Genomic DNA, 19,632 nt, shown 5'->3' on the forward strand with positions numbered 1-19,632 from the left:
CACATTTTTATCTTCTCCAGAACCACTGGACCAATTTCAATCAAACTTGGTACAAATTATCCTTTGATGAAGGGAATTCACATTTGTTCAAATAAAAGGGCCATTTCCCCTTTGAAGGGGAAATAATCACGAAAATGCAAAAATAGGGTGGGGTAATTTAAAAATCTCGACAACCACTGGATCAGAAAAGTTGAAATTTTCATGAAAACTTCTTGACATAGTGCTGATTTCAGTTTATCAAAATCATGGCCCCAGGGGTAGATTGGGGCCATATTAGGGGATAAAATTTTTTAGGGAAAATCTTAAAAACTACTTTGCCAGAAAAGCTCAAATTTACATGAAAGCTCTCTGATATAGAGTATATCCAAGTTTGCAAATTATGTTCCCTGGGGTTGGGGTGATGCAACAACAGGGGATCAAAGTTTTACATTCAGATATATCGGGGAAATTTTTTAGCAATCTTTTTCTCAAGAACTACTGTGTCAGAAAAAAGGTAATTGACAAGACAGTTTCTCAACATAGAGTAGTTCAAGTTTGTTCAAATCATGGTCCCCAGGGGTAAGGTGGGCCACAATAGGGGATCAAAGTTTTATATTCTGATGAAAATAGGAATACATCTTTTAAAATATCTCTTGAAGCTAGGGTTTTCATATATTGCTTATACAATTTTGATGGCAAGACCTTTCATGTCATGCAATGGTGTGTGGTTTTGGGACTTTGACCTACTTTTAATAAACATCTGACCTATTCAGTATGTCCTGAACTATTTAAGGTAGATTTTTCCTATCATGACTGTAACCTTGAACTTCAAGTCTTGACCTACTTTGAAGAAAACATAACCAATTAAGTATTTCTGGAACTATTTAAGATAGGACTTTCATATTGTGTATATAGAATCATTATGGCAAGACATTGTGACATAATAGTGTTTGATCTTTTGACCTTGGAATTTGACCTACTTTTAAAAAAAAATCCCTGACCTATTCAATATATCCTGCACTATTTCAGGTAAGGCTTTCATATTTTGTTGATAGATTCTTTATGACAAGACCTTGTTATAATTTGCTGTTAAACCTTGTGACTTTGACCTGGAAGTTTGACCTACTTTTGACAAAAATCTTACCTATTCAATATCTCCTAAACTATTTAAGATGGAGCTTTCATGTTTTGTATTTAGATTTCTTATGGCAAGATCTTTTATACCATACATGTACTGTGACCTTGGTCTTATCAAGATCATGCTGGCCATTGGTGTTGAAGCATCATTGTGGTATGTGAATTTATTTTCAGATATTTCATGATCCTTTGGGGCCACAATATTGGGGTAAATATTTTTCATGGAAATAAATATTGGGGGGGGGGGGGGTATTAAATATCACAACAGCAGGGCCAAGATGACGCAGGTGAGCGATGTAGCCCATGGGCCTCTGTCATTCCGGAAAAATTCACATGAAATAATCGAGAGCTTGACTAGGTTTTTTTTTTTTTATTTGATACTCGGATGCAGGGTGGGATGGAGACCTCTCAAATTACATTATAGATGAGTAAATAGATGATTAATAACTGTTCATATCGTTAGACTTTGACAATGATTATATATTTTACACCTATACACTAAGTATGGCCCCACCCTGGGGTCAGAATCCCTACCCCGGAGATCATGAAATTCCTGCTCTACATCACTGTATTTAGTGTCTCTTACACGTGCAGTTGTGGAGAAGAAGAGTTTTGAAAAAAAAAATTAATATTTGGTAGTTTTTTCCCCTGTCCCTAAGGCTCCTGGGGTGTAGGAGTCCTGAGATTTACGCTGGGATTCGGATTTAATAGTACTAAAATTCGTCTAAGCGACCGCGGTTCCATGCACATTGTCAAGAAAATTGCATCACACCGACGCTGTCCTGTTAGCCCTGATCAAGTTCCAATGGGAGATACCTAAATCAACACATCTAAAGATAATTTCATATCTCAGCCATGTATTGTCGTGCTGTTCATCAGGGAAAATATTATCCTTTTTTTCTAGTTCTATATATATTCCTGTGTAATTATGCATGTTAACGCCTCGACGATCCTATGGGACATCATTGATTTGTATATAAACCTCAGTACACGACAGAATGAATTTCTTGAAGGTTGGTTACGTCCCTCTTGAGAATTTTTCACTCGCGTGGAGACGGTGAAAGGCTACAAAATTTAGGCCAATGCTCGGTGCTTACGGTCTTTGAGTAGGAAGTGGTTTTCATCGTTTCACACCTGCTGTGACTACGGGGCCTTGGTTTTTGCGGTCTCATCCGTTGGACTGACCCAATTAGTCGCCTCTTACGACAAGCAATTAAGGGTACTGAGGATCTATTCTAACCCGGATCCCCACAGGACTGTTCTTGAAAGAAGTATACCGTTTCCTCTCGCCCACGGATGATCTGTCAAGTTTGGTTGTCCGAAAGAAAGTACACGAACGGACATATTTACAACTTTAAGCATACTCATGATACTGTCCTTATATAGCCAACTTGAATGAACTACACATGTATAAGAAAGCTAACTGGCACCATGAGACAAAGGCATCTCGTTTCTTTTGAATTACACGTTTAATTCTATAAAATCATTGGATTTTTGCTCAAAGCATGTCTATGTGCATTACTTCTTATGGATCACGGGTTGTTTTTTTTTTTTGGTTTCTGTTACTTGGTGTGTTGACTGTTACAGACAATGCACACTGAATTTAAATCGTTCAACTTTTGTGAATAAGGATGGAAGCAGATAATATAATCATTACCTAAAATAAGCCGGAACACATGCGACCATCAGACCTGCGTAACAACGGGGGAGGGGTTGGCATACAAAAGAAACAAGGGGGGGGGGGAGGCATACGTAACAGAGGTTAACGTCCCACTCGAGAATCTTTCACTCATATGGAGACGTCACCGTTGCTGTTGAAGGGTACAAAATTTAGGCCTGTGATCGGCGCTTACAGCCTTTAAGCAGGGAGGGATCTTTATCGTGCCACACCTGCTGTGACACGGGACCTCCCCATTTAGTCCCCTCCTTACGACAAGCAAGGGGGTACTGAGAACCTCTAGGAACCATACGTAACAAACAGGGGAAGGTATGTGATGGCTCAGTTCATACAAATGAGAGATCCTCCTGGGGTGGATCCAAGAAATGAAGTTAGGGGGAGAAACTTCGTGAGGCAGGGGGTCTGGGGCAGCATTAAGGCTCCAAATGGGTCTAGGGCTCGCCCTGGACGGGATGAAGCCTCGGAAATTCGAAGCTGCTATAGGGCTTGAAATATGTCTCCTGTGTACGTTGTCATTTTTACTATTTTTTGTCAATTTTAACGAGGTGAAATTAATAAAATCGATCCCCCTTCCGTATTGATACCGGTCAATACTGAAACGAACCCCCCACAAGACCGATTCTGTGTGTTACATGTACGTACTGTCGAATCAACAGAGGATGAAAAACATTTCTTTATTTTTAAATGTTTCGTAAACCTCAGAAAAACAATCTTCCCTTCTGTAAATTTAGAAACAAATGTAGATATAATGGACAGTCTCAACACTTTAATGGAAAGTAAGGCAAATTACAAAATTTTCAACTTTGCTCCATTTAGTAAGACAGCACTATTTGTACAAGTCGTAGATATTCTTATGCGCTCTACTTGTACAGCTAAATGAATAATGTAATGTTAAAGTGACTTATACACGCCCACTGTACTGGGTGCAACTTTTAAATTGTTAGTATCATTTAAATACCACTTTATGTTTACACATCATGCACGCGTCACTATTATAAACCAATCAAAACAGAAGGTTATATTAATATTGCAACAGAAATGTGAGCATGAAAAATTCAGACTTATGATATATATACGTTTAAAATAAAATACACCAAACTACATTGATGTACATGTATTTAAGGATATTTGCCGATACTGGTCTGACTAGTATACGAAAATAAAATTTGAGATTCACTAAATTCTACAAGAAAATATACCAAAAGATATTGATTATCTACATCTACAAAGGAAAGTCATTGATTATCTACATCTACAAAGGAAAGTCATTTATGTATTCGTCAAGTAGACAGTTGATGTCAAAAGCCGCCTCGGTTCCTATGGGAACCAGAGATAAAAGTCCCAGGAACAGGTCGTGTTCTGTTTTGAGCAGACGTTTGCCCCACCCAGGATGAGAGACCATCTGCAGATTGGCGTCTGGACGAAACTTCTGCAAGATGTCTTTAGACAAAGTTTGGATTTTTGGCTTGACGTCTCGCTGCTTGTCGGTTTCACAGATTTGGTGCATTTGGAGAAGGGGTAAACTAACGACTTCTTCAATATCAGAAAAGGTCGTCTTTAATTTCTTTAAAATGTCGAAATACTGGTCAATGATGCCTAATTTTTTCGCAGCCCGAGGAGTTCCTTTCGCTACTTTGACAATGGTCTCAAATTCTTTCACAGATTTTATTTTGATCACATTCACCGGGAGAATTTGCTTTGCAATCATCATGAATTCTCCAAGTTTCTTTCCAAAACTCGCCTCTCTTTCTTGAAGATCTTGAACGTCATCGTTGAATTTGTTTTGGAAATTTTTTAGTTTTTGGAGAAGATCCATATCGTTCTCTGTTAAACAGAAATAGAGAGAGATAAAATAACATATCTGAATCATGAAATTTTAATCAAAGAGATCTTTAAAAGTGATAAACTGAGACTCCGAAACAAATTGGCGCATCATGTTTAAATTTCGACTTTTGAGAACTTTTAAATACACATAAAAATATATAACCAACTTCGATGAATTATTAATGTATCTGTTGTTTGTACTTTTCGTTTTGATGCTAATCCTCTGTAACGATCGACTGAGCAGTTCATTCTTGCAGTTAGTGTACTCGTCATCAAACATTCTGGTCGTCAGGACGATTCGGGTTGCCTCCAGCTTTTTTAATAGTGGCTGGGTAATCAGAACATCTTGCACCGCTCCATTCATTCTCTCCGATTTGTGGAGTTTCCAAATGTTCTCTAGTGCGTCAATGTCATCAAATCCAATCACGAGGACGATACCTAAACACATTGACTATACCATGTATGCATTGACGTTTATAAATAAAGTCATTATTTTATGCACAATTAATTGACAAGCTCATCAACAATATGGCAACTAATGTTATTTTGTTACTCAAAGATATTGAAATTTGATAATTTTAATGACGTGTATTAAATCTGTCAATATTTTCGAATATCAAATTTTTAACGTATTACCCTTCTCAAAGCGTTCGATATAAGCCCCTTTAAATTCTCCTTTCCGTTCCAAAGCCGCTCTCATCTTAACGAAATCCCCAGCATTCAGCTGTTCATGAAGCTTGTCCAAAAGCTCCATGAAATAGAAATGCTCCGAGCCGTACGCTTTCGGGTTGTGGGCCGTGGCATCGTACACCGTAACGTAGACACCGATTTCACCTGAAACAAACACAACACGTGGATAGAGAAACTGTCATATTTCTAGTAAATATAATCCCAGTTCTTTGAATATTTAATATCAGACAGTAGCATTATTGTTACTGCTGGGGAACTCGAAAAAGTCCTAGTAAATGATAAATCTTCGAGAAATTCCACACAAAACGTCTCTGTCAGACTTCTGTCGCGGCGTTAAGGACGCTGGTGTCTTGAGATATAATAGCTTTTTGAATGGGTAGAAAATAAGACTGTGCGAAATAGCATTTGTAACCATCCGGATTCTTAACAGGCGAGAAACAGACTGATAAGACATATAAAATGTCTAGTTCTGTATTGTTAAAGGGGTTGTCTATTGTCCTTATTTTTCGAGGAGAAAATTATACCAAAGAGAGCAAACGGTCCATTGCTGTCTAATAGATCTACCATTTCATTTCTTGGCTTCAGGAGGCCTGGCCCGAACCCCGTGACCTTTACATGTACAAGCTATGAGAAAAGCTTCTATTGCGCTTTTTGTACAGAAATATACTCTGCTGTAAAGGGGCTCCCAAGAGCTCCCGTAATGACTAGCTGGATCTAAGACCTCCCAGGGATCCCATAATGACTTGCTGGATCTAAGAACTTTCTGTGTTTTTGCCTTTTGGAGCCCCACCAGCTAGGGATTCAACTGCAACTTTGATCAATGTTACTAAATATGTGACTATGTACATACTATGATGAAACTTAATGAGTTCCCGGGGCTTCAATCCTTATGATGAAGTTATTGGAAATATATTGATTTAATCATTTTGAAAGTCCTATTCCTCTATAGGACTTAAAGACTTTCCAGAGATTAAATGTTAGACTAGGAGCTTCTAGGAAGCTGGGAAGGGCTTCGTCCCCCGGGGATATGCAGTCCCCCGACACCTATGTATCTCTAACGGATCTCCCCTTTCAAAAGTTTTTTTTATCCATCCACATGCTAATTAAAAGTTTTACGAGTGCCATCATTCAGCGCTGCAACTACAACATTTAATTACAATTCAGTGTTGCTTTTTTATTATAACGAGCGCCTTAGTGCCATAACACAACGGACATTTCCTTCCTTTTTTTCCCCCTTAAAATTTGATCGTTTTGTAAAAAATTCAAATTGAACCGAAGTGTCGTAAATTTCCAACGGCTATGTATAAATAGCTTTACATATATCTTGGGATCTAATTAATGTTTTCTGTTTAACAGTATATACTTACTGATTGTAGATGAAGTCAAAGACCAAATAAGAGATTGATCGACGAGTCGAAGTTTGCAAGTCCTAAGTTATAAATCTGAGATCGGTGTATCTGGGCTGCATAAAGGGGTAATTGATTTATCGACAAGGACGCACACACTGTCGACATAGTAAGACATACACTTTAAGTGGGTGAACACGTGACCAAGGAAATGAAGGCACATACATGTATGTACGCAGGACCTCGGCACACAGTGGATGGTCTTTACTACTTACGTTTTGGGCCGAATCACGTTGCATGACACGAATGCCGCGTGATGGGTATACATGTGAACTTCGAGGAGAATATTCAGCATTTTTTAAAGTAGTTGAATGACAAGTTTGGTTCCTATTCATTTAATGTACATTGCACATGCGAGATTTTTTTTTATTCTCATAACGTCAACGTCATGACGTAAACTTCATGACGTTACATTCATGGTAAAAAAAAAAAAAAAAACCAAAAAAAAACCCACCAAGTTTAAACAGCTGTATCAAGAAAAGTAGAAACGATATTGTTATAAAATAAATTGTTTTACAAATCTTAAAACATCGATCATTTGTAAAAGTCTCATTTATTTAATTGGTGACGGGACCATTTTTTGGTACTTTGTGATTCTAGTTCTCTGTCTGCTCACCACGCATGATTTTCATGAAAATGATTATCCAGTGCTCACCACAACATTTTAATTACGTGTAATGTTTTGAAAGTGTTCTAGGATTTATGTAAATCCAAATTTTAAGAAATCGCGGTACAAGTCAGCTATTTTGATGGTACAGCAAGCGTACATTTTTGCTACATTATTTGTGATGTTACAAGAAAACGAGGATGGAATGCAAATATTTGTATATATGTGAGACATCAATATTTTTATCCAGCCCGTACAAACTGGTGTTTTCAACCTTTTCATCCATGTATAGGCCTAACACTATAAAAACTCCTCTACAATTGTCCAAAGAAAATGTTGTCGATAAAATCAATCATCAGCTGAATGGTATTTGTCTATATATCAAGTATAGATCAAAAGAGGAAAGAATTTAATTTTATACTCCAGCTTAGGCTTCGATCTCTTCAAGTGTTAGAAAATCGGCAACATGCTATATATGCAGCGCGAAAGGTCAATATTTAGAGAGAAACGTGTACAGATTTCAGAAAATCAGAATATTGAAAAAATCTATAAACAAGATTACAGAATGTATATATCAAATACATTGAGTAGATACAAAGCCTACACAAGGAAGATTAGGTGGGATCGTAACAAGCGAAACTGCTCTGTCGTAATCCCTTTGGAGGGATCCAAACAAACCGGACTGCTTTGTGGTAATCCTTTTGCCGACAGAGCGTCTTCACGTGGAGAGGTATATCGTGTTACCGCTTCACACATTTTATTTGATATTTCTTGACCTGTCATTTAAAATCCCCCCCCCCCCCATTATCGCAATTTTTATCTGAAAATCTTCCCCTGTTTAGAACACGGTTTTTGACATTTTATTTCCTTTCACAGGTACTACAGTATTGATAAATCCCTAATTAACTTCAAATTATGAAAAAGACACACGTCAGAAATTATAAAATGATATACATACATGTTAATGGCCGCCAAATAACAGTTGGAAATTCTCTAGTGAAATCAGCAGTCTTACTTTTAAATGTATTCAGCTTCTGCCAAATTTGTCTGAGTGTGATTGTCAAAGATCACCAACAGTGCATGAAGGTCGAGCAGTGATTGGCAAAGTGGATAGTCTTTGAAAAATAATTACTGCATATAATGGACATTTCTGGATTAATCCTAATTAAGAAATGTTCTTAAACCATGCTCGTGTGTTTAACCCTGTTTCGTATTCTGACGATTTGTAGTTTATATATATATATTTAAATCTTTTTTAAAAAAATTGTACGCCTTATTTTATGTTTGATGCCTTTTGATGAGACATTCTATTATTCTTTGTCTTGATATTTATAGTTCATCATATCTATAAACGTGGTTAATTTGTTTTAAAATTTAGAAAATTAGAAATGGGGACATATATCAAACTATTACAGCCAGGTGTCACCACGCATCCGTGTTCTAAGACTCCGATAAATGGCCGTCTCTTTTAACGGTTGTGTCTGTTGTTTATGACAATTTCATTTCTGAATTTTAAAAGTACAACAATCAAACGAAGACTTTCTTCCCAAATTTATACAAGGCTCAAACAGTGCGAACTTGACACCATAGTTCAATATTCTATATGTACTTTCATGACAGTTGTTATGACGGTATGAGGAGAAATCGCATGTTTAAGAAAACTTGTTTCGAATCCTTTATTATACTTGCCCTATACAATATGTTCAAAACCAAATAATGACAGTCAGGTGGTATTTCTAATATCAATTTTTATCTTATTTTTCCAAGATGTATATTCAAAGTCACGTGTTTTTTAAAAATTCAAATCAAAGAAACGCCATTCTAATTGCTTTAGATGTACAACGTTAGAGCAAATAAAATAACGTCAGGTGACATTTCAATTAAATCTTTGTAAATGGCGTGCATTCAGAAAAAGTTGTTCCTACCAAAATGGCAAGGAACTTTATGACTTTAACAATATACGATATAGTAGCATCTGTTTAATTTCTCTACACCCCCTCTCAGTATATATACAGATCTGTTTGTTGTTCTGTAGTAAAGAATTCATAAAGAGCTTCAATGATTGATTTCAAATTTGACTTCCAAAAGAAATTTTAAAATACCAAGAAGATATGTTATTACAAGAATATTTCGCCAAAGAAAAATATACAAATCCAAAAACAGAATTACAGGTTTTCTAAAAGCATTGCACTTCACTGCCATTGTTACGAAATGGTGTGTTTTCCCTCGACACCTAGTATTAATGGATGTTTCGAAAATTGTTAAAAGGACAAAATCGTTCAAGATGTTTTGTTAACTTATAAAGTATGGATTTCAAAATCAAGCTGATTAAGGAATCTAAATTAATTCAAAAGTTCAGTTGGTGCCATATTAATTTCATCAACCAGTACAATATGGCAAAATCTCTGACCTTTTAATCGGTTGTTGCTTTTTAGGTCTAGCTACACATGGCCACCCAAAAGGAAACTGATGATTTTATGATGATGGAACGTAATTAACAAATTTTAAAGGTACTAAAAACATTGGAAAACATATATCCAAGACTTACTCCTGACAATTTTAAGGTGTGACCCTGAATGCAGTTTACGAAAGAACAAATTAAAATATTTAAAACACGAATCCAAAAGTACATAAAATGTAAATATAAACCATTAATTCCTATGTCTTTGAATCAATTATTACCGATACTCCACCGGTCTCAATTTACCAATTACTTAGCATTAGTCATGATGAATCCATACACTTATTTCAACCCCTTGACACACCCGGCACAAACAGGAACTTCTTCCTCTGAATCTGACGAGTCAGGCGTGACGCCTAGTGTTTTTTAAACTTCTGTACAAGGAACAAATTAATACCAACGACATATTCGAAATAAAGATCGTGCAGTTACATTTATTTTAACAATCCAATTTCCAACAAACAATCTCCGTCCTGGAGATAGAAGTTGAAGTGTGTTTGCAGACGAGAGACTGCACCTGGACACACATTAATTGTTGTCATTCGCTGCCGTTTTTATTCTTTTTAAAATCCTATTGTGTGAAAAGTGCACCGCAAACGAATTACATAGAACATGCTTGCTTTGTCTCTTTGCTTTCTTTTATTTTTCGGATATTCCGTTTAATTTTTATCCGATCGAAAGCGTTATCTTTTCAGACAAATTGTTAAAAATGAGAATCAATCTTTGTTCAAGCAAAGGACGCAGTGTAAATGTGCATTAGCAATTATCAGATTATCAATTTTATGAAATGAGTTTCTATTCGGTAGTATATTGAAATTTCATAGATTTTTCATCGCACTTCCTAGAATTTCTATATATGGTTTGAGTAAACTCATCCGCGACTTGTCAAGCACTTAGACAAAAATATGCAAATTTTCCAATTTAAACGCCAAAAACCCGTGCTATACAGCATAAGGGTGATCTTGCAATCACGTGTAACGTACACAACACACTTGACAACAGAATTAAAAAAAAATATATATGCATTGAAAATCTCAGTAATATATATCTTTAGTCAGATGAACATGTATCAGGCATTCTCGAAGCTCTGAGATGAAGTTCACCTATGAAAGGTGAAGATAACGAACAGTGATCAATCTCATAACTCCTACAAGCAATACAAAATAGATAGTTGGGCAAACACGGACCCCTAGACACACCAGAGGTGAGATCAGGTGCCTAGGAGGAGTAAGCATCCCCTGTCGACCGGTCACACCCGCCGTGAGCCCTATATCCTGATCAGGTAAACGGAGTTATCCGCAGTCAAAATCAGTGTGCCAAGAACGGCTTAACAATCGGTATGAAACACGTCAGACAGCATTTGACACAATGATAGGTTGTATTGACGAAGTAGATCGTTATAACGACCATAGAATTTGCGAAATGCTATATGATGAAACAAGAGCAGGTCCTGTGGACGACTTATAACTCCTTAACCAGGTTTTGGTGAAAAATAGCAATAATGGGTCACGCATTTTATTTTCATTAGATCGCCCCCTTGACCACAACGCCAGTTAGGGCTCTGTGTGATGAAAGTCATTTCCCCCGACAAATGTTAAGGATTTTGGCTTGAAAACAGTGTGAGAAAGAGCGCCCAGAAGTAGCTAAAAGCGCTTCTTCTATACGAGACCCTACTTTTAATATTGGTCTTTTCATAGTTCCAATATAGATTTATCATGGACACCATTCCATGTATCTTGTCAAATGAACATGACAAGAAAATTCATTATAGGATATCGTTTAAATCAAAGAAGGAATATATAATAATGATAGACCTACCTTCCTGTCTCTTGAAGAACGGTCTAGAGGCGTCCTTTTCCATCTCCAAGTCGTCGCTCTTTAGTCTCTGACCGGCAACTGCCATGATAGATGTTGAAGAAAGTTAAACACTAAACAAACAAACAAATATCCGAAGCACTCAAAGACGATACTCAAAAACGTGGTGATTAAACATCAAATGTCTTTAATTTCTCCTCCCCGAGTCACTGTTTACCGTCCGTATATATAAGTAAAAGATGATATCTAGCTTAATTAAAATGTTTGTCAAATAAAAGCGAAGCCACAAGGTTAGTCGTCCGTGGTGGGAGGAAACAAAAAGAACAAAATGTTGCTTTTTGTCCGGACCTGAACAACACTTATTTGATGATGTTTCTCTCTGGTCGCAGAGTCAAGAAGTGCAAAACAAAAAGACCGGAATCAATATATAGTTGTTTGAGGTATACCACAGCGCAAAAACACGAGCAGTATTTATATAGCAAACAGAAAACGCATCTTAAGTTGACGTAGATTGGTAATCCGGAATTTAAACATCATCGATTAGAGGCACTTAGATTTTATTAAAAGGGTAAGACGGAAGATTCTAGGCCGTGTTTTAAATAAGTTTGGAAAACTCTTGTTAAATCGACACTGTATTCATATAGAGGCGTCAAGTGATTGGGGAGACATTGCAGCAATTCAGCAACGGAACGGTTTCAATGGACTTATTAGAAAGTAAATAAAAATTAATTTTTAAACATTTCTTGTGCTATTAATTAACAGAACACCTAGAAAAAATGTTCCTAATGAATATACGTGTGAGGCATATCGCTATCGAACTGTTTCCACGGGCTTAGGAAATTTTACTTTTCAATCCCCTTTACTTTAAGCGACAGATAAGGCAATATTTCGATGATTGCCTTGCAATCTCTCCGTCGGTTCAAAGTAAAAAGGGTTTGATCAAAGGAGATTTTGTTATACCAAAGTCAAATTTGATCAATAAAACTTTAATGGTAATAATTTGTCGATATCTATTCATTTAAAGGGGTCTGATAGGTGAATTGGCAATCCCGGAAAACCCTTTCACGCATGCAAATTAATAATTTTAAAAAAATATTTACGCTGCCTGCGAGATTGGGGTAACTCCGCACGATACATTATAGAAGTCAATCGGTCTCTTTATTCAACGCGCGGCACAAATAAAATTGATTTCATGCAGATAACCATACTCAATTACATATGTTGAATAAGAAACTCTAGTAATCATTGCGTGTAGATGAAGAACCTGACGGCGAGTTCAAGAATATTACCATTAAAAATCTAAATTACTTTTAAACAACAAAGACGGTGATTTCCTCCAAAATCTACATCAGTCGACAGAACTGAGATATTACCTTCAGCGACAAAATTTATTAAACATCTGAACAAAACATCTGATTTATCATCGTGATTGATTCAGTTCCAATAGTTAATTTCAAGCTGTCTAATTTGAAAATCCTATAAGTGAAAGTCACAAGCAACGCAAGATTTTAAACAAAGCCTTCATGCAATGTGTAGATCAATTATCTAAACTAAGCACACAACATCATTGAACAGTAGGGGTTTTTGAGGGGGGGGGGTGTTTAGTGTTTTCGCTAGGTGTTGAAAGATCAACCACTGGACTTTAATTTAATAACAATTTCTTCTTAAGATAGAGACATTCCATCGCACAATGATTACGAAGAATTGGATGTTCAATATGCTACCATTAAGCTTATAACGGTGTACTCGTGGGCATCTTAACAAGCAACATATTCGTCTACGTTGGGTTTTTTTCTCTCGTTTATATATATATATATATATATATATATATATATATATATATATGATATTATTTGCTAAAATTTGTATGGGTTTCTTTTTAATATAGATTAAATATGGATTAAAGTGTCAGATAAAAATATTTTCCTAGGCAAAGAGAGAGTCTATTAAAGAAAATATTTTCGACACCTGGTTCTAGAAACTTAATGTTATATCAGCTCAAACAAAATACATCTGATGAAATATAGAAAATAAAGAGTGGCTCTTGTAACATACCTTATTTATCTTCAGGGAGATTTCCAGGAGTAATAATGTTAGCGCTTGATAAAATCCCAGAGGCCGAAATGTGTTTATAAAATATCATTAAAATTTAATAAATTTACATGGAGGTATTTTAAGAGGCTTAGTCCACCTCTCATTCTACGTTCCTCTATCTCTTTGAGTGTAACTAGTTAGAAGTAATACATTTCTAGATTTAAATAACAAAGCATTGTATATCATGCTCGTCAGAGCGGCTTCTTGCGGGTGTGTGGAAACAATTTAATTTTTGTTTTTTCCAAACATGGAAACCCAGCAGGGCGTGATATCTTCACAGTTGTTCATATCGACAAATCATTGTTAATGCAATTACCTCTTATACCCAGAAGAATCAGATTATACAGAGGGCACTACGTAACGGTATAAAATAAAGCAGGGTTTATCGAAGATTGACAGCCAAAAAACAAAGAGAAATCTGAAAAATCTAAATCTTTATATAATACATCGGCTAGGTCAAGCTTACACGATGTCGGCTGATAATGTATGTTTCGACAAGCACATACAAATAAATCCCACTGTAAGAAGTCTGTATCCCGGCATAAAATATTTTAATTATGAAGTTAGCGACACTTTATTTTCCTGCAAGAGTATTGGGGGGAAATGGTTAAATGCGGTGATCATTTTGAGATAAATAGAGATCGTTTATCTCAACGGCTGGGATTTCCGACGGAATTGAGAGTAAAAAGATATAAACTTCATTTTTGAACATGCATGAGGGTGTGAACTACACGCATACCTGTCAGAGTGTTACAGTGAGTTACTTATCTAATATCTGTCAGAGTGTTACAGTGACTTACTTATCTAATACCTGTCAGAGTGTTACAGTGAGTTACTTATCTAATACCTGTCAGAGTGTTACAGTGAGTTACTTATCTAATACCTGTCAGAGTGTTACAGTGAGTTTCTTATCTACATGTAATACCTGTCAGAGTGTTACAGTGACTTACTTATCTAATACCTGTCAGAGTGTTACAGTGACTGATTTATCTAAATATCTGTCAGAGTGTTACAGTGACTGACTTATCTAAATATCTGTCAGAGTGTTACAGTGACTGACTTATCTAAATATCTGTCAGAGTGTTAGAGTGACTGACTTATCTAAATATCTGTCAGAGTGTTACAGTGAGTTACTTATCTAATACCTGTCAGAGTGTTACAGTGACTGACTTATCTAAATATCTGTCAGAGTGTTACAGTGAGTTACTTATCTAATACCTGTCAGAGTGTTACAGTGAGTTATTTATCTAAATACCTGCCAGAGTGTTACAGTGATTGACTTATCTAATACCTGTCAGAGTGTCTCAGTGACTTACTTATCTAATACCTGTCAGAGTGTTACAGTGCCTTACTTATCTAAATACCTGTCATAGTGTTACAGTGACTTACTTATCTAATACCTGTCAGAGTGTTACAGTGACTTACTTATCTAATACCTGTCAGAGTGTTACAGTGACTTATTTATCTAATACCTGTCAGAGTGTTACAGTGACTTACTTATCTAAATACCTGTCAGAGTGTTACAGTGATTGACTTATCTAATACCTGTCAGAGTGTTACAGTGACTTGCTTATCTAAATACTTGTCAGAGTGTTACAGTGATTGACTTATCTAAATACCTGCCAGAGTGCTACAGTGACTTACTTATCTAATACCTGTCAGAGTGTTACAGTGACTTACTTATCTAAATACCTGTCAGAGTGTTACAGTGATTGACTTATCTAATACCTGTCAGAGTGTTACAGTGACTTGCTTATCTAAATATTTGTCAGAGTGTTACAGTGATTGACTTATCTAAATACCTGCCAGAGTGCTACAGTGACTTACTTATCTAATACCTGTCAGAGTGTTACAGTGACTTACTTATCTAATACCTGTCAGAGTGTTACAGTGACTAACTTATCTAATAACTGTCAGAGTGTCACAGTGATTGACTTATTTACCTGTCAGAGTGCCACAGTGACTTACTTATCTAAATACCTGTCAGAGTGTTACAGTGCCTTACTTATCTAAATACCTGTCAGAGTGTCACAGTGACTTACTTATCTAATACCTGTCAGAGTGTTACAGTGCCTTACTTATCTAAATACCTGTCAGAGTGTTACAGTGACTTACTTATCTAAATACCTGTCAGAGTGTTACAGTGATTGACTTATCTAATACCTGTCAGAGTGTTACAGTGACTTGCTTATCTAAATACTTGTCAGAGTGTTACAGTGCCTTACTTATCTAAATACCTGTCAGAGTGTTACAGTGCCTTACTTATCTAAATACCTGTCAGAGTGTCACAGTGACTTACTTATCTAATACCTGTCAGAGTGTTACAGTGCCTTACTTATCTAAATACCTGTCAGAGTGTTACAGTGATTGACTTATCTAACTACCTGTCAGAGTGTTACAGTGATTGACTTATCTAACTACCTGTCAGAGTGTTACAGTGATTGACTTATCTAATGCCTGTCAGAGTATTACAGTGAGTTACTTATCTAATACCTGTCAGAGTGTTACAGTGCCTTACTTATCTAAATACCTGTCAGAGTGTCAGTGACTTACTTACCTAATACTTAGCTTCATGTGCACGTCAGCATACTTTTCACAAAGTGTTTTCTATGTCAGCGTAAAGCGTCGCGCAGGTCATACATGTACTCACGTGTATTTTCAAAAGTGAATTTAAGTTCGTATCTTCACCAGAACATTAAATATTTAACCCACATTTCCATCTGCAGAAGCGATGATCACGATGACAGATTACGAGTATAAACGATGAGAGCCATTTGTTGAAAAGCCGTATTTAGATTAGCCTATACACAAGAGATAATTCAATAAACACAATGTAAATTAACTGCAAAACTTATTTGATACACATCTGACAAATAATATTTGATAAATATTATCATGTTTCAGATAAGGATATCTTATAGGAAAGATAATTAACAAACCGAAAATACACTTACACGTTCTGCAGTAGCAGTGGGACACATTAAAATACCAAAAATCTCTCAATTTGGCCATGGAAGACAGAAAATTGGTTCAATTATGTATTTATGTTTAAAATGCATTGTATGCACTCAAAGAACACGTTGGCAAACGAAATGTGGTTTGTGTACCTGAATTACAATGAATACATGCACATTAATGTACACCATTCCTTCATAGTGTGACAGGACGATCTTCCTTCATGGTGTGAACTTCAGCTATAAAATGCAAGAACTTAAACGTCAATCAAAAATAATTTTAACATCACGGGAGCATGTTCATTGACTGCAATGAGACTGGTGCAATGGTATCTATATGAAATGGGTTTAAACATTCTCTATTGCATTCTATTTCGTGAAAAAAGTAACAAATATTTCTGACTACAGGTTGTGACTATGACAACAATCCCTTCTGACGAAATCAAAATAAATCAGCGACTGTATAAAACAGCATATAACCACAACAACAACAATCAGCGACCACAAAATGAAACAACAAACAGCGACCACAAAATGAAACAACAAACAGCGACCACAAAATGAAACAACAATCAGCGACCACAAAATGAAACAACAAACAGCGACCACAAAATGAAACAACAATCAGCGACCACAAAATGAAACAACAAACAGCGACCACAAAATGAAACAACAAACAGCGACCACAAAATGAAACAACAAACAGCGACCACAAAATGAAACAACAAACAGCGACCACAAAATGAAACAACAATCAGCGACTACAAAATGAAACAACAAACAGCGACCACAAAATGAAACAACAAACAGCGACCACAAAATGAAACAACAATCAGCGACCACAAAATGAAACAACAAACAGCGACCACAAAATGAAACAACAAACAGCGACCACAAAATGAAACAACAAACAGCGACCACAAAATGAAACAACAAACAGCGACCACAAAATGAAACAACAAACAGCGACCACAAAATGAAACAACAAACAGCGACCACAAAATGAAACAACAATCAGCGACCACAAAATGAAACAACAAACAGCGACCACAAAATGAAACAACAAACAGCGACCACAAAATGAAACAACAATCAGCGACCACAAAATGAAACAACAATCAGTGACCACAAAATGAAACAACAATCAGCGACCACAAAATGAAACAATAATTAATTATATCACAAAATGAACAACAATCAGCGACCACAAATTGAAACAAGGGGCTCATGGGCCACATCGCTCACCTGAGCCATATATCTTGGTCCTGCTGTTGTTCAAGATCAAACACCAAAGTTTAACAAGGTCTTGTCATAAAGAATCTATGTACAAAATATGAAAGCCCTACCATTAACACATACATGTATGTAGTTCAGGAGATAGTAAGTATGTCCATGATTTTTCTAAAAGTAGGTCAACAGATCAAACACTTTTGTGTCACAAGGTTTTGCCATGAAAATATATTCACAAAATATGAAAGCCTTGTCTAAAAGAGTTCCGGATAAACTTAATACGTTATGTTTTCTGAAAAGCAGGTCTTACTCAGAGTTCAAAGTTACAAGGTCAAAGGGCATGATCATGTCCTTTGACCTTGTAACTTTGAACATATCTATCAAATATATGAATTTAAAGGTCTTGCCGTAAGAATGATCGATTTAATTTAAACAATACTCTATTATGTATAAATATATGCATTAGACAACAAGCACTGCCTATACACGCCTTCTCCATACAAGGCAATGGTCAAGGTCATACAGCTGGAGAAATGTTTGATTACATGTATGTATAATTACAGATGAATAATAACAATTGTTTGGTAACAGCAATATGATATATATTAGTGATATGTTTCAAATTCTATAATGATTTACAACTTATGTATGACTAACAAGAGTAAAGGCATGAATATCAAAAATTACTATAAAACGAGAAACGTATAAACAGGTTGGTTATGTGGTGTGAGAATGAAATGAATTAAACAAATGTATTTGTAGACAAGATAAATTCATGTACAATTCTGAAAATAGCAACATTTTGTTTATAACTAAGATTATTTTCACTATTCAACATGAGTTTTTAAGGTAATGGTATATGTAGATTATTAAAACTTTACATCTGTCTTTGTCTACAATATTTTGAACACTTCAGGGGAAAAAGTCAAGTGTTGTTTCAGAAATATTTTGACACATGTCACAATCAGGATCTTCCCTAAGAAAGTGATTAAATAAATCAGCATTAAAGGGGCATGGACACGATTTGAACTGAAAATTTTCAAATTGCATTTTCCCATTTTTAAGGTTTGCAATGCTTAACTAAGGTATTTTTAATGGTCAACCAAACTTTCAATGTCAGTTGTTGAGTTACAAGTGAGATACAACAGTCACAATTCTTTGTTATGTAAACAAAGCTCGTGCCATGTTTTTGTTTACATATAGATTGCTTGATAGAAAATACCATGTTATTAAACGAAACGTTTCTTAGTATATTTACTAGCTATGTAAAGAAAAACAGATGGCATGAGCCTTGTTTACATAACAAAGAATAATGATCTCTGTATCTTTCTTGCAATTTTGACAACTGACATTAAAATTTGTATCATCTGTAAAGAGTCTTAAGGATTCGTTAAATCTGTAGATATGTCATTAATATTTAAAAAGGAATAGAAAGGGTCCTAAAACTGACCCTTGAGGGACTCCTGATTTGGTGGCTCTAGAGGTTGATGAGAAACCATCCAAAACTACTTTCCGAGTTCTACCATACAAACAATTTCAATCCACTTAATTGTTCTGAAATACCCTGCAATACTTTTTGTAAATGATACCTTTGTGCCATACTCTATCGAATGCTTTCGAGATATCACAGACGACGAATCGAATGTCTTTGACTTTATCAAGACAAGATATCATTGTATGATCAGTGGCAGATTTAAGGGGGGGGGGGGGCAGCCTAAAATTTTCAAATTTAAGGTAAATCGTGGTATCTTGTTTAG

At 35.9% G+C, this 19,632-nt stretch overlaps 1 protein-coding gene and 1 long non-coding RNA gene across 8 annotated transcripts; one reads left to right on the plus strand and one right to left on the minus strand.

Annotated features, from left to right (window-relative positions):
- Positions 1-3,545: 3,545 nt before the first annotated feature.
- Positions 3,546-17,060, minus strand: LOC125645434 (uncharacterized). 7 transcript variants are annotated; one of them, XM_048870937.2, is made up of 5 exons: positions 16,799-17,060; positions 11,601-11,678; positions 5,255-5,452; positions 4,820-5,056; positions 3,546-4,618 (listed from the first exon to the last, which is right to left on the minus strand). In XM_048870937.2, the coding sequence occupies exons 2-5, from the start codon at positions 11,641-11,643 to the stop codon at positions 4,047-4,049; spliced, it is 1,050 nt and encodes a 349-aa protein (XP_048726894.1). In that variant the 5' UTR covers positions 11,644-11,678; positions 16,799-17,060; the 3' UTR covers positions 3,546-4,046. The 7 variants fall into 7 exon arrangements, with proteins under 7 accessions (XP_048726894.1, XP_048726890.1, XP_048726892.1 ...); XM_048870933.2 differs by lacking the exon at positions 16,799-17,060 and adding an exon at positions 16,646-16,718; XM_048870935.2 differs by lacking the exon at positions 16,799-17,060 and adding an exon at positions 13,653-13,942.
- On the plus strand, positions 15,820-18,762 carry LOC125645435 (uncharacterized). Its single transcript, XR_007359313.2, has 2 exons — positions 15,820-16,164; positions 17,054-18,762. It is a non-coding gene; the product is annotated as an uncharacterized LOC125645435 (long non-coding RNA).
- Positions 18,763-19,632: the final 870 nt, after the last annotated feature.

Source organism: Ostrea edulis, chromosome 6 (genome assembly GCF_947568905.1).
Source record: "Ostrea edulis chromosome 6, xbOstEdul1.1, whole genome shotgun sequence".
Taxonomy (NCBI): domain Eukaryota; kingdom Metazoa; phylum Mollusca; class Bivalvia; order Ostreida; family Ostreidae; genus Ostrea; species Ostrea edulis.

What these genes read in the sequence shown, in the direction of transcription:
- LOC125645434 (XM_048870933.2), bottom strand. Translation starts at nt 16,703, where the DNA reads ATGGCCAAATTGAGAGATTTTTGGTATTTTAATGTGTCCCACTGCTAC. An exon ending in CCACTGCTACTGCAGAACGT is followed by an intron (nt 11,679 to 16,645) that starts GTAAGTGTATTT and finishes CTATCATGGCAG; the next exon opens with TTGCCGGTCAGAGACTAAAG. An exon ending in TATCGAACGCTTTGAGAAGG is followed by an intron (nt 5,057 to 5,254) that starts GTAATACGTTAA and finishes CAATGTGTTTAG; the next exon opens with GTATCGTCCTCGTGATTGGA.